This window comes from Bison bison, unplaced genomic scaffold (genome assembly GCF_000754665.1).
Source record: "Bison bison bison isolate TAMUID 2011002044 unplaced genomic scaffold, Bison_UMD1.0 scf7180017864243, whole genome shotgun sequence".
NCBI lineage: Eukaryota > Metazoa > Chordata > Mammalia > Artiodactyla > Bovidae > Bison > Bison bison.
In genome coordinates, this window is record NW_011494815.1 from 2,130,148 (window position 1) to 2,144,683 (window position 14,536).

At 44.5% G+C, this 14,536-nt stretch overlaps 1 protein-coding gene across 1 annotated transcript in view; it reads left to right on the top strand.

The window, feature by feature from the left end:
* GABBR2 (gamma-aminobutyric acid (GABA) B receptor, 2) overlaps positions 1-14,536 on the top strand; it is a 410,792-nt gene that overhangs the window by 296,230 nt on the left and 100,026 nt on the right. Inside the window, exon 9 of the mRNA XM_010847041.1 lies at positions 11,151-11,211. Within this exon, the coding sequence (XP_010845343.1) occupies positions 11,151-11,211 (61 nt within the window). The remainder of the gene's footprint in view (positions 1-11,150; positions 11,212-14,536) is intronic.

Consider the following 14,536-nt stretch of genomic DNA (forward strand, 5'->3'; position numbering starts at 1 on the left):
ACTTGGATCCATTTAATACCAGAGCAGACCGTGCTTAGCCTGACAAGTGGGACCAGAGCTCAGAAATATGTTTGTTCACTGCATTGTCCCTAGAGCCCAGCAAGCCTGGCCCAAGGGAGAAAGGTCCCCAGTACATGATGAAGGAATGAGTGGATGAATGACTGACTGAATGAACAACATACAAATGAACATACCACAGACCCCTTTGACTCCAGCTGGCTTCTAATGCCCTTAAGACAAAGTCTAGGTTCTGTTTTATTTTGTTTAACCTCCCTCAGGTACAGAGAACTGGCCCAACTCTGTTTCATTTCTTCATTCACTTATTCATTCCTTTTTATCCCCATTCTCCACTACCACCCTCCTTTCTCTACAATAGGCATTCTAATAAATCTAAATATACCTTTTTTTATATGTAGTTTTGCAAAATGTGTATTGTTGTGTGTGTTTTTAATTTATGTAAGTGGTATTGTGTTATGTTTTCTTTTCTTCTTACTTTTTTATTAAGTCATATGCATCCATTCATTTTGCTCGTTGTATATCTAATTTGTTGCTGATGACTCTCCCCAGGTCACCTCCATCTCTCCCACACACAGACACATACATGCACGCACACACACACACACACACACACACTGTAATGTGTATAATTAGCACTCTTCTGAGTCCCCTATGAGAACTTCTTGAGGCTGTATCCCACAAGTGGAATTCTGGGTCAGAGGGTGTGTGGACACTTAATTGGACTAAGCAGTGACAGATGCTGCTCAGAATATCTGCTTCTATGACATCCTACCAGTGACACACTAGATCATTATCAAGTCCTCACCAATACTTGCATGATCTGTATTTCTAATTTTTGCCATTTCATTTGTATACAATGACATCAATTTTATTTTGATTTCTAATGATATTGAGCCTCCTTTCATGTGCCTCTTTGCTCTGGGTTTCCTCTTTTGTAAATTGCTTGTTGGTGCTTTGCCCATTTTTCTGATGGATTTGCTGCTTGTATGTAGTGTTAATTTTCAGGAGCTGTGTCCAATCTGGATGTTAATATCATCTTTATTGTAGACCGTGCAAAAACTTCCATTCTGTCATCTGCCTATTATTGACTTTGTTCAGGGGCCTTTGTCTAACAGAAACGCTCATTTCTGATATAATGAAATTAATCAAATTTTTTACCTTATAGTTTGTCCTTTTGAAGTTTTGTTTGAGAAGTTTTTCCTTGCCCTTAGGCTTTGAAGATATTCTCCTACATTTTCTTCTAATCAAGATTCCTCTCTACATCAAGTTTTTTCCCTCTGTAAGGGGAATTCTTAGCCCAGCTTTCAGATACTATAAATTTTATCTCTTTATATAATAGGAGAGATCACAACCAAATCAAGTGGAGGATCCCAAGCTAGAACCTCAGTAGCCTACCTCCCAGCCCCACACCCTTTCTGAAACACTAGTCCTTGAGTCACCAAGTCCTGACCATTTTTTCTTTATTATTTCTCCAGTCTGTGCCCTTATTTCTGCTTGGTTACCTCCTGCAGCCCAAGCCCCCTGGCAGTCTGCTTGGACTGCTGCAGTACCAGCTGCCTCATTTGAACTCTGTCTCTGGCCCCCAGGCCAGTCTGCAGCCCACCTGACTTAAAGTGAAGATTCCAACAGATTGCAAATTGCATGTCTCAGACTTTCAGGTTGACTGGTCAGCAGTCTGGTTTTCCTTGTGGAGACTAATCTGTTTAACAAAAATAGAACATACAGTAAAGCAAAATTAAATATTTCTAATCATGGGGATGCTTGCATCTGCAAATGACCAGGAAAGAAGGGAGGTTCAGGGTGGGGACAAAAAGCTTAGAGGAGGCTCCGTGATTCTTGGATTTAGAGCTACGTGGCCACTCACCCAGGAAGCCGGGCAAGGACCCCACTCACTGGCCCCCCAGATCCCCGCTCCAGCTGTGCTGATGAGAAGTGGCACCATCGAATCAAAAAGCCTTTCCTCACTTCTCCGCTTTCCTCACGTCTCACATCCCAGCCCCCTCTAGGCCCCGAGGAGTCCACCTCCTTCCCAACTCTTCTCTGTCTGTGTCACCCTCATCTCTCACTTGGATTCCACATCAGCTGCTAACTGACTTCTTTGTCTCCAGTCTTGCTCTCATAACCATCCATTTTCCACACAGCAGCCAAAGTAGTTTTTCTTTTTTTTCCCCCCTTTATAGAGAGATAACTGACAAATAGGAATGATATATATCTAAGGGGTACAATCTGATGATTTGATGTATGAATACATTGTAAAATGATCACCACAATCAAGGTATTCACATAGCCATCACATCACAGATTTACCTTTTTCTTATCTTTTTTAGTCATGAGAACACTTAAGATCTACCCCTTTAGCAAGTGTCAAGTGTACAGAACAGTATTGTCTGTGTCTTCTCCCAGTTTCCACTCACTCTAGGGTTGGCTATTGGCAGAGCTGACAAGGAGGCTCGGAGACATGGCCCACAGGGTCCCAGGTCCAGCCACACAGAGCCCAGTGGACCAGGGCAGCTTGGATGCTGAGAGACAGTAGAAGTAATGGGACAGCCCCTCCTCTAGCTCTTCCCTCTCTGATTGGAAGCACCCTCCCCCTGCCCCGCTTTAAGAAGAGATTCTCATCCATCCCTTGAGCCATTAAAAACTAGGCATTTTGAATTTCTCTTCAGTTTCATATTCCTGAGAAGACTGACCAGGCCACTGTGCTGGAACCAGCTCCTGCAGGCTGCCTAGAGCCAGTTGTTAATGGTTGATCGCTTGAAATCTGCCTTGGTGGGAATATTTACACTATGGAAATTGGCAAACACTACAGATCAGCCCCCACCCCAAAAAGCCAGTTTAACAGTTACCAACACATTCTTGACTGCTTCTTCTACCTACCTCCTATTCCACTCCTCCTTATTCCCCCTAGCCCAAGGCTGCTTGGGACTCACTCTCACCCCCACAAAGGGCTAATTTTCTGATTAGTGACTAGTTTTTGAAATGAAGGCAGGGTAGTGTGTGGTTTGAAGATTGAGCTTGAAGTTAGACATGTGTAGGGTGAGTCTCAGTTCTACTGCCTCTAGATGTGACCCTAGGCAACTTTCTTCTCAGGCCCTCAGTTTTCTTATCCTTAAAATGGAGATGATAATAATAATACATGGTTCATTCCATTGAGGTTGTTGTTGAGAATTAATTAATAAAGGAGAACCCCAGGAAAAAAATCTTAGATAACATACACAAGTGTTTTAGCAGAGCTAAAATAAGTTAAAGATTGTTATCACTGCATGTTCTGCAGAGAAAAACCTGAGAACAGAGATGAAAAGGGACTTGCCCCAGCTTCCCTTTCTGGAAAATGGCAGAGCACAGCCCAAATCTACCTCTCAGACCCCTTGTTCATTGCTCTTTCCATTCTTCTAAGTTGAGGGGGAAATGTGCATATGCTTGCCCAGATCCTTGGCTCTTATTCAGGAAAACTCTAAGCTGTCAGTAAAACTTAATCTGTTCCAAGAGGGAGTATTATTTTGTTGGTGATGATGTTGCTATTTTTATCTGTAAAAAATGTGCCTCCTTATAATAGCCTTTCAATAAAGTTTTCCTGTTATTAAAGTAATGCATGCTGATTAGAGGATATTGGAAAATATTGAAAAGTAAAAAGACAAAAAAGCCATAATCCCACAACCCAGGAACAACCAATCAACCCTGAATATTCATTGGAAGGATTGATGCTGAAGCTCCAATACTTTGGCCACCTGATGTGAACAGCTGACTCATTGGAAAAGACCTTGATGCTGGAAAGATTGAAGGCAAAAGGAGAAGAGGGCAGCAGAGGATGAATCTGAGCAAACTCTGGGAGATAGTGAAGGTCAGGGAAGCCTGGCGTGCTGCAGTCCACAGGGTCACAAAGAGCTGGACATAGCTTAGCAACTGAACAACAACCCCCTTGCCCACTCCACTCCATGCTCTTCTTCTGCTCAGCTCCACTGGCTCTGCTTTAGCTCCTCCCACTTCCCAATCTCTTTCCTGCCTCAGGACCTTTGTATTTGCAGCTCCTCTTCCCAGGAGGAAACTCTCCCCTCACTCTGAGCTAACTCCTTCAGGTCTCAATGCAAATGCCATCTCTCTGGAAGTCCTCCTTGATCCCCAGTATAATTGGGGTCTTACAGTTCTCTCTTGTACTACCCTGTTCTTTTCCTTTATATCACTTACTGTAGTTTGTAATTATATATTTATCAGTGTATTTATTGTTTAATGTCTGTAGCTCCCACCAGACTACAAGCTGCACACACTCTAGGACCACATGAACTTTGCTCACTCTTTATCCATTGCCTGCCTGGCACAACTTTGACATATAGGTGCTCAACAGTGCTGATTGATTCAATGCGTGTATCGTAATATTTCATCATGCATCTGTCTCACTTTAGTGTTTCCTTATTTCTTGGATATCTCATTCATATCTGATAGTTTGCTATTCTAAATAAGCTTGACTCTTGTATCATTACAGGAAGAAAAAAGACAGTTGGTCCCACCTCTCTTAGGCCATCCAGCCAGCCATCTTTTCTTGGTCTCCACTGTTCTCTGCTTCACTGAACCCTGCCTTAGACCACCACTCCCTCTGTGGCTAGACACCACTTTAACCCTATGGGCCATCTGATCACGATCCCTCCGAAGGATGCCCCTGCAGTTAATGGCACCAGCAGAAGGACGCCAGTGGACAGGGCACACTTCCCATCCTGCCCCTCCTTTTAGTTCACTGCAAACCAGCTGCTGAAGACTCAATGGATACATCAAATTTTCCTCAAGACTTAGGTCTATCAAAAGCATTTTTATGTAAGAAAATATCTTAAATAGTATGCAAAATATGCCTTATCTTATAGCCCAAGGGACATGCAAGGAAAAAAGGAGTATTTTTCACCTTTGCAGAACATGTGGGTAGATATACCCAGTTTCTCTGTATTTCTCTTTTATGCCCTGTCATCCCCTGGGAAACAGAAAACACCTTCTTCTTCAAACCTACATGATGAGGAGCTCTACTCTTCATGGAAAATCTGACCAGCAATATAACCCCCAAATTTTCTCAAAGTCCTCGTTATTCATTTGAGACCAGTGTTGTCCTAGGTAAAGGGCTGGCAGCAGAACAGCCTACAGTGGTCTTGAATCATCCACACAGACAATGATGGGCTGGCCAGGATCCCCCAGTACCCTTCAGCTTCCATCTCCTTAGAGATTTTGCTGTCTGTGTGGCATGTCAGGGCAGATCTTGTTTCCCCACAGCATAAATCAAACACTCAGCTGATCATGTTTGCTCACACCTCCCAAAGACAAACAACTGCCTGGAGACAAGAGTGCAGTTAGAGCCGTATTAAAGACAGAACGCCTTCCCTAAATGCAGCGTGTCCGGCTGAGACTGTGTCCCTCAGTGGGCCCAGAGTTCGTGAGATTAGGCTGAGCCAAGCAAGTCTTCCCCTTTTGTAGCCTTCAGCTCCAGCCCGGCGTCAGATAATTTTCCAGGCAGGGTGTCCCTGCCCTTTAATGTCAAATTGAAAGAGATAAAAAAAAATTTCCAATGTAGGGCTTGGCCTGTGCAATTCATAAACTGTTGTTGGAATAAATTTTCTTCATGCTTAGTGGTGAAACATTAAAGATGAACAGTGAAAACAGAATTAATTTTTCTAAGAGGGCGCCACTGAATCTTACTGACTGTAGGAATCCTTAGTGTACATTTTACTCTCTGCTGATTTTTCTGGGGATTCTCAACTGACATCATGGTGGAATTTTGCAAACTCAGATTATCTGGAGGATTATAAGAGTTAATCTTTGTGTGCAGCAATTCTGGGTTTTGCTTTTTTCATGATTGTCTTCTTTAGTTCTCACAGACAGCAGCAGCAGTTCTCACAGACAATCCCGAGAAGTATTTTTCTTCCTATTTTTCAAGTAGGAGAATTGGTGTTCAGAAACATTCAAGGACTGTTCAAGGTCACACTGGTGGCTAATTTACTCTTGTCTGGTGAATGCAGAAACTAAAGTCTTTTTTCCATATGTTATCCTATGTGTTCTGAAGATTCCTCTAAAAAAGAAAATTCAGCTTTATGTGTCCCAATTCAACCTGAACTGTTTGGATCAGCTTTTATGAAACAGATTGCTGTCTTTGACATGAGCAACATCTCTTTCAGGAAGAAGAAAATTCCTTATAAACTATCCACTTGGGGTTTTACCTCCATTATTTTATTTGCATTCCAAATCAGCTCTGTGGTCATTCTATAAGCTCCTTTGGAAGTTAGAATCCGTTATCAATCAGCATGCAGTCAAGAAAGCAGAAAGCACTTCAGGCATTTCAGAGGGAGATTTAATACAGGGAACTGGTTACAACTTTGTTGGAAGGGGTGGAGGAGCAAGTCAGGTAGGCACTGTCACCAGAGATAAATATTTACAGAAAACGACCAGGCCCCTTGGGCTGCAGGAGCAGTAAGTGGACTGGTGTTGCCACTCCTCTGACACGCCTGAAGTACTTTCTGTTTTCTTGGCTGCATGCTGATTGGTAATGGATTCCAACTTCCACGGAGTCTTTAAGTGGCCACAGAGCAGACTGGAAATGCAGATACAATAATGGAGACCCCAGCACTCTGGCCTCTGAGGCTCCTGCCAGTGCACTTTCTTTTGCCACGGGGACCCCAGCACTGCTACTGAGCAGTTAGCCAGAGCCCCGCTACACACACTAACAGTGCGGAGCTGCTGGGGCCCTGGACACCTGCAGTCACTCAGCTCCTGCTGCTGCAACCAAAGAAGGAAAAAAAATTAAAAAAGCTTTTCCCTGCTGCATACTTTCTAACCTCCTGTGAATGCTTCTCATTAGCAGAACCTAAATAGACACCAGCTGGCAGGGGCTTCTGGGAAATGTGGTTTCTGGGCTGTGGGCCCCTGTGACACAGAGGAGGACATAGTAGAGTGAGTGTGGACTGGGAGCCGACAGATTCCAGCCTCCACCCCAGCCAAGTTACCGAACACCATTGCTTTGGAATGTAATGCGTCACGTGGTTTGGTCTCAGGTCGATGGAATGATCCTCTGTTACAGCCTGGACCGCACGCAACAAAAGCTTAAGGAGAGTCTCAGCATTTCTATGTACATAAAGAATATGCGTGTGGGGAGAAGAGCAGAAAATAATCCCTGATCAAGCTGGGGTTTTAGAAACCAAAGCCAGCCCGGCTTTCCTGGCTAAGATGCCAGGCCACTGTGAAACCAGAGTCTAGTTGCCATGCGGACTTGACTCAGAACCCATCGCCTCTGTTCCCACCGGTTATCGCTCAGGCTCCTTTGGTTTGTGAAAAAGAGATTGTTCCAGTGACTTCTGATGGCAGATGTCTTAGGCCAGGTTACCCATGAAACAGACTCTGAGACAGAGATTCACATACGGGAGGTTTATCAGGGAGGCTCTCAGGACAAAACCAAAGAAGGGAAGCAGAATTAGGGAGAGGGATGAGCTGAGTTGGGTGCAGCGGCAGTCCCGGCCTCAGCCACCCCTGGGGGACCTCTGGAGCCCACGGTCCTTCACAGCTGCCCTGAGCAAGGGGACTCAAACTGCTGTGTGCCTTCACTTTGACCAGTGGATGTAGGCTGCGCCCAGGGAGGGACTTAACCTTAATCATCACCCTTCGAGCAACCCAGCAGCAGCCAAGATGCTAGGGAAATATGTCTGTATCCTGGGGACATCTGGTCACACACCACGGTGCTCACCACATCCCCTCCCAGAGGATAGAAGTAGAAGGGAAGTGTCTGCTGCCCGGCCACAGTGCTCAGGCACCTTGGCGATGCACTCTGGACTGGTCAGTGGGAGAGTGTGACCACCACTGGACTCTAAGTCACTGTCACTTCACACCTGGATGACCAGATGCCTGAGCCTCCCTCCCATGTCCCTACTCCCACTTTCTCTTCAAGAACCAGAGCAATCGTCTCAAATCTTAAATCAGATCATATTACTTCTTTGTTTAGGCTCCCCACCCTCATGGCTGTTCATTGCACTTAGCATCCCCTCCAGAGCCCAGGTGGGGCCCCCAGACTCTGCCTACCTTACCTCAATCCCCCTGCTGGCCCTTTCTGATCCTTCCCACCCGAAGGCCTCTGTCTTGGCCTTTGCCTTCGCCTGGAGTAGCTGCCTCTTGCCATGCAGGCCTCAGCTCTTATGTCCCCTCTTCAATGAGGTATTCCCTGGAAGTGTGTTAGTCGCTTAGTCATGTCTGACTCTTTGCGACCCCATGGACTATAGCCTGCCAGGCTCCTCTGTCCATGGCATTCTTCGGCAAGAATACTGGAGTGGATAACCATTCCCTTCTCTAGGGGATCTTCTTGACCCAGGGATCAAACCCAGGTCTCCTGCACTGCAGGCAGATTCTTTTACCATGTGAGCCACCAGACTCTCTCCACCGCCCAGGCACTGCCTTTTGATTTTCTTCACAGCACTCTTCAGTAACTGATGTGACCTCATTCATTTATTGGTGAATATGTTTTGCCTGTCTGTCCTAATCATATGTAAAGGTCTCTGAGAGCAGAAATCAGCACCTAAAAGAGGACTTGGCCTGGAGCAGGTAAATATTTGTGGAATGTTGTGAGTTGAGCACCTGCTCACATGGAGGACATCCATCAGGCAGAATTTCATGAACATCACCTGGTTGGCTTGTGGCCTTCCTCACTCATGTCCAGTCTTATCCAGGTGGGCTTGGCTGGGACGGTGGTCCCCATCCAGTCAGCCACGGTCAAGTTTGCAGAATTGGCATCAACTGTCAAACCCAGCAGATGCCATGGTCACAACCTTAGGAGAGAATCACATGTCGAATCTTCCTCAGAAGGGGGCTTGGCAAGCTTCACCGCCCTTCTCTGGTGCAGACCCTCGACATGGCCAGTTACCCACCCATGTAGCCACATTACTCTCAGTTACCACAGTCACAGAGCTCTCAGCTTTCTCCCTTTGAACACACAGTGGCCCATGTGGTTTGGGAACTCAGTCACTTAGGGGCTGATGTTTCTGAGCTGTGAAGCCACCTTGGCTTAGGGCCCAACAGTTTACCCCTTTGCCAGCTAAAATCATGTGATGTTGAAAATGTCTTCCCAAAGGTTGGAAAGCTTCTTGGTGCTTGAAATCTTTTTTTATTTCAGCTCTCTGCTATGAAGTGTGTTTAGATAAAAATTACTGGTGCCATTTACTGAGTGCCTGTTGAGAACCAGGAGCTGTGCAGGGTCCATAACTCAGGTGCTCAGGGACTTGCCCGAGGGGGCCCTGAACCCAGCTTTGAGACACTGACACGCTGGCCTCCTTCCACTGCATTACCTGAAAAATTGAGATAGGAGGAGCTCCTGTTTACAAACATAGTTACTGTGAGAAAAATAAAATATGACAGACCTTACTTCCAAGATGAACTAGTTTTATCTAAAAAGTAAAGGAGAAAGGAAAAAAAGAAAAAAACCCAAAAGTGAAAGGAAATTCTTTCTCACTCCCGTCCTGTATTCCACTCCAGTATTAGTCCATCCACACATTGAATACCTTTCGATATACTTTTTTCATTTAATTAAGATTCTTCAGAATTTGTCCACATTTTATATCCAGAGCTCTTTGGAGTTCTTCAAAGCTTGGCAGAAGATGGTGAATTAGTTAGATGTCCACCTCTGTCAAACAAAGAAATGTCCTGTGAACAATATCTGCATCTTTTCCACCCTTGCAAAGTGGTCCATTTGCATAAAAGTGATCCTTTGGAAGATGTTCTATGTTTTTCAATCATCCCTAGAAATAAAATCACAGCTCCTGTCTCACCTTACGCTGAAGTGTTTTCACACTCCAGGGAATTGCTTACCGTCACCTGAATATAGAATTCGGTGGGCGTTAGTTTCAAACTGATACTACTCGCAGCTGTCTTCAGGATTTCAAAAAGGTGTCAAAGTAGCCTTAGAACGTGTCTCTCATTGCGACAACAGGTTGAGTGATTCTCTTTGTTCCAAAAGCTTCAGGGGCTCAGACTTTGGATTTCCACCATGGGAAGACATGTACTTTCTGTCACTTTCTCTTGAGAATTGCATAGAATCCATGGTATCGTCTGTGCTGTTCCCTGATGATGTAAGCTTATAACTGCTCGTAAAGCTGTGTACCCTTAAGACAATTCACTTTCTTAATTTCACGTTAATGGAAAGAATGGAAGAGGTTTATTTCTGGATCAGAAACAACATGCTGTGGTAAAGTTGCACAGGCCTTAAAATCAAACTCAGGTTTGAATCCAGCAGGCTCACTGGCAATGACCTTGGCATAACCTCCTTCAATCTCAGTTTCTTGATCTGTAAAATTAGAATCATCCCCCCTTTCCACTCAAGTGTGTCATAAACGCTCATTGATATGACCTGTGTCAGTTTCCTTGCACGGTTGCAGAATTTTAGGTGGACCGTAAATAGACAAAGAGAGACCACACCCTCTCTAAATTTATGTTCCTGGCTTATTTAGCCCAGCATATGGAAGCCGGGTATCAGCCAGCAAAGCAGATGCAGCAGATGACTCTTGTCTTTAGCTCCTGGGGTCCCTAATGAGGGGTGCTTAGCTGCCTGTGACACTAGTCAGGTCTCACTGGCTCAAGAAGCTTAATTTTGTGCTGCCCCATAGCCCAGTTATAATTGGGGCTGACATCACCACTCGCGAAGAACTTACAGAAACATTCTCTGTCCTTAATAAGAAATACAGGCCTCGACCCTGTATTCCTGTATCCCTTCTGACCCTTCAGATAAACAGCCTCAGCAAAGACCAGCATCTTTATGGGTGGGGCATGGGAGCAGAGCCAGGGCCAGGCACCAAGGGCTTCATCTCTTCCTCCATCTTTCCAACCACCCTGGAAGACCCTGTCCAGGGCACATGGGTGTTTAATAAATAGTCATGATGATAATGATGGTGCATATCTTGGCCTTAATATACATGTGTTGGTTTCATTATTTTGTGCTCCTCAAATTATCCAGATAAAGTCACAACCGTTCTAAAAACAATTAGCTTAATTTTGCATCTGTGGTTCCTCAGGAGTCTGCTCTTTCTCCAGTAATAATTGCATTCTACAATTAATGAATTTCAGTTGAGATCACTAGTGTTTGGGCTAATATGGCATTTCTTCTTTGTTCTTGTTTGTTTTGTTTTTAGGGTCAAGTTGTATTCCGGAACGGGGAGAGAATGGGGACCATTAAATTTACTCAATTTCAAGGTAGGCTTTTTTGATGCTTATTCTTTCTAGTTGATGAATTCTATATTCAGAGATGTTGTGTTTATGCAATAAAATATGTCAGAAGAAATGAAAGTACAATGTTCCAGATAAAAGAAGGCAAAGTCAATAGAAAATACTCTGTGAAAACATTAGTTTCAACTTATTTAGAATATTTTTTCTCAACTGCATAATTTCTCAGGGCTATTCAGTCTTTCCATATGACTCAGGCGCATGAATGTATGGGGAGTGGCAGTTAAGTCAGTGCCAGTATTCTGAGGAATCTGGCATTGTTTTAGCTTTTGATTACAGAGATTTTCAAACAGACGCTAAAGTTGAGATAATAGCACAGTGAACCTCATGTACTCATCACCCAGCTTCAACTGTTTTCTCTGTTTTGCCAGTCTTGGTTTATCTTGACTCGCCCCATCCCCCACCCCCCATTTTTTGCTATAATATTTTAAAACAGCTCCCAGACATTATCTCATTTCAATCTATAAATATCACAGTATGCATTTCTACTAGATAAGGACTTTTTAAAACATTACTGCAATCCTATTATTGTACCTTAAGCATTTAACATATTTTAATATGCTTATTCCAAGTCTATGTTGCTCCTCTAATTATTTTGAAAATGACTCTAATTGGTTTGTTAGGGAATCCACACAAGGTCCACTCATTGCATTTGGTTGATGTGTCTCTTTAGTCCCTTTTAATCTGTAATCTTCCCACACACACTATTTTCAGGCCATTTTTGTTTTATTTTGTTTTAAGAAAACGAATCATTTGTTCGATTTTCCTGGTGTCAGAATCAGAAGGGACCTCCGCAGCCATTCAGACAATGCTCCTCGTGTGACGAAGGGGAGATGGAGGCCCATAGGGCATCTGTGAGGAGCTGGGCCAGGTGTTCTGCCTGGAGGAACCTCGATTCAGCCTTTGATGGTCATTAGTAGGGTTGTTAGGCAGAACCGTGAGACAGACCATTCATTAATGCAATGTTTTTCAGTATCTGAATGTTTCTGGAAAATCCAGAAATGAGCAGTGCCTTCTGTGTCCACTCATTTTGAGCAGATCCCAGAATCATCCAGGGAAAAGCAAGAAATGAAATCAAGTTATTCAGATCCATTCAGGCAAATCTCAACCAGATTCAGATCAATCAGGTGTTCTCTGGTACCACTGTTCCATAATGCGACTTTGTAGATCTACCCATTTGTCTTCCCGTGGCAGATAATTGAAACGCATGTCAGCTTTCTGGTGTGCACAAAAGATGTAATTTTAGGCAAACATAATTATTTTTCCATTTGTTAAGTCTTACTTCTTCATTGGCTGAACAATGTAAGCATCTTGGCAAAGATATACTTACTTTTTTTTTTGAGTGAGTGATTGCAGCTAAATTCTCTTGTCACATTTCCAGTTCTCAAATTATATCGTTCTGGGAGAATATTTTGTGAAATATTGATTGGCCAATCACAGCTACAAGTGAATGCCAATTTTATTGCCTTTTCCCCCCTGAATGTTAGGATTAGACACCAACTCCAATGACTGGTTTTAGGCATTTGTAAAGAAAGCATTGTAGCAAACAGCAGTTCAGAGGTGAGTTGAAAACCATCTGAGCACAAGTCCAGTGTATAGGCATGTGACTCACCACTCTGAGTCACATGCCAGTGTCCTCATCTATAAAATAGGAATATGATCCTATCTACCATCTTGGGATGTGGGAAGAGCTACATGACACGACACAGAGAAACACGTGCATATCTTTCCTGCTCAGCAAGTAGTAGCTATCATGATTAGCTTTTACTCAAAAATTATGATACTTGCCTGGGGCAAATCCACATTTTCTTGGTGTGTTGAAACCTTCTGGGTGCCACTTTCTCTGCCTACCCTGAGCATGCGTGTGTGCTCAGTCACTTCAGTCGTGTCTGACTCTTTGTGATCCTATGGACTGTAGCCCACCAGGCTCCTCTGTCCATGGGATTCTTCAGGCAAGAATACTGGAGTGGGTTGTCGTGCCCTCCTCCAGGGGACTCTTCACGAGCCAGCGATCAAACCCATGTCTCCTTATGTCTCCTGCATTGGCAGGCAGGTTCTTTACCACAAGCACCATGTGGGAAGCCCGCCTACCTCTTAAGAGATGTTCCCAACCCTTAATGACATGTACAGTGTCACAAGTGCAGGGCCTTAGAAATGATTTCACCCCACTACTTCATGGTATAAATGGAGAAACTGAGGGAAGGGAGGTGTTCCACCCAGGGATGCCCAACTGGCTGGTGGCAGAGCAGGGACTAGACCTCAGCTTTCCCCAAGTGCCAACCTCTGCGTGCTCAGATGCACACCTGTGCCCAACTGTCCTCCCTTTGCCACTTTAGTGTCCAGCTTTTATTGACTGTCAGAGCCGGGCCTTGCAGATACTCCCATTTACATGTTTTTAAAACAGACACTGATTTTGTTGGCAGAGGATACCGTGCTGGGAGCATGTTCACATCAGCACAACAGTTTTCCAAATTCATAGGATCTCAGATGTGCCTTACTGCCAGGATGGAGAGGCATTGATTTGTTGAGTAGGCTGCCCAAGTTGGAAGGGATCCTGGTTATCATCTTATTTCAGAGGGGAAACTAAGGCTCAGACATGGGAAGGAACTGGCTTTGGGACAGTGAGTTCGTTCCTTCACTCTTCTGGTTCACCTCCAAGATAGGCTGGCGTAGACTGTTTCTGGGACCTTTCTGGAATTTACCCAGAGGGTGGGCCTGACCTCTATCTTGGGGTTCAGTCAGTTCAGTTCAGTCACTCAGTCATGTCCGACTCTTTGCAACCCCATGAATCGCAGCACACCAGGCCTCCCTGTCCATCACCAACTCCCGGAGTTCACCCAGACTCACGTCCATCGAGTCAGTGATGCCATCCAGACATCTCATCCTCTGTCGTCCCCTTCTCCTCCTGCCCCCAATCCCTCCCAGCATCAGAGTCTTTTCCAATGAGTCAGCTCTTCGCATGAGGTGGCCAAAGTACTGGAGTTTCAGCTTCAGCATCATTCCTTCCAAAGAAATCCCAGGGCTGATCTCCTTCAGAATGGACTGGTTGGATTTCCTGGCAGTCCAAGGGACTCTCAAGAGTCTTCTCCAACACCACAGTTCAAAAGCATCAATTCTTCTGTGCTCAGCTTTCTTCACAGTCCAACTCTCACATCCATACATGACCACTGGAAAAACCATAGCCTTGACTAGACGGACCTTTGTTGGCAAAGTAATGTCTCTGCTTTTGAATAAGCTATCTAGGTTGGTCATAACTTTTCTTCCAAGGAGTAAGCGTCTTTTAATTTCATGGCTG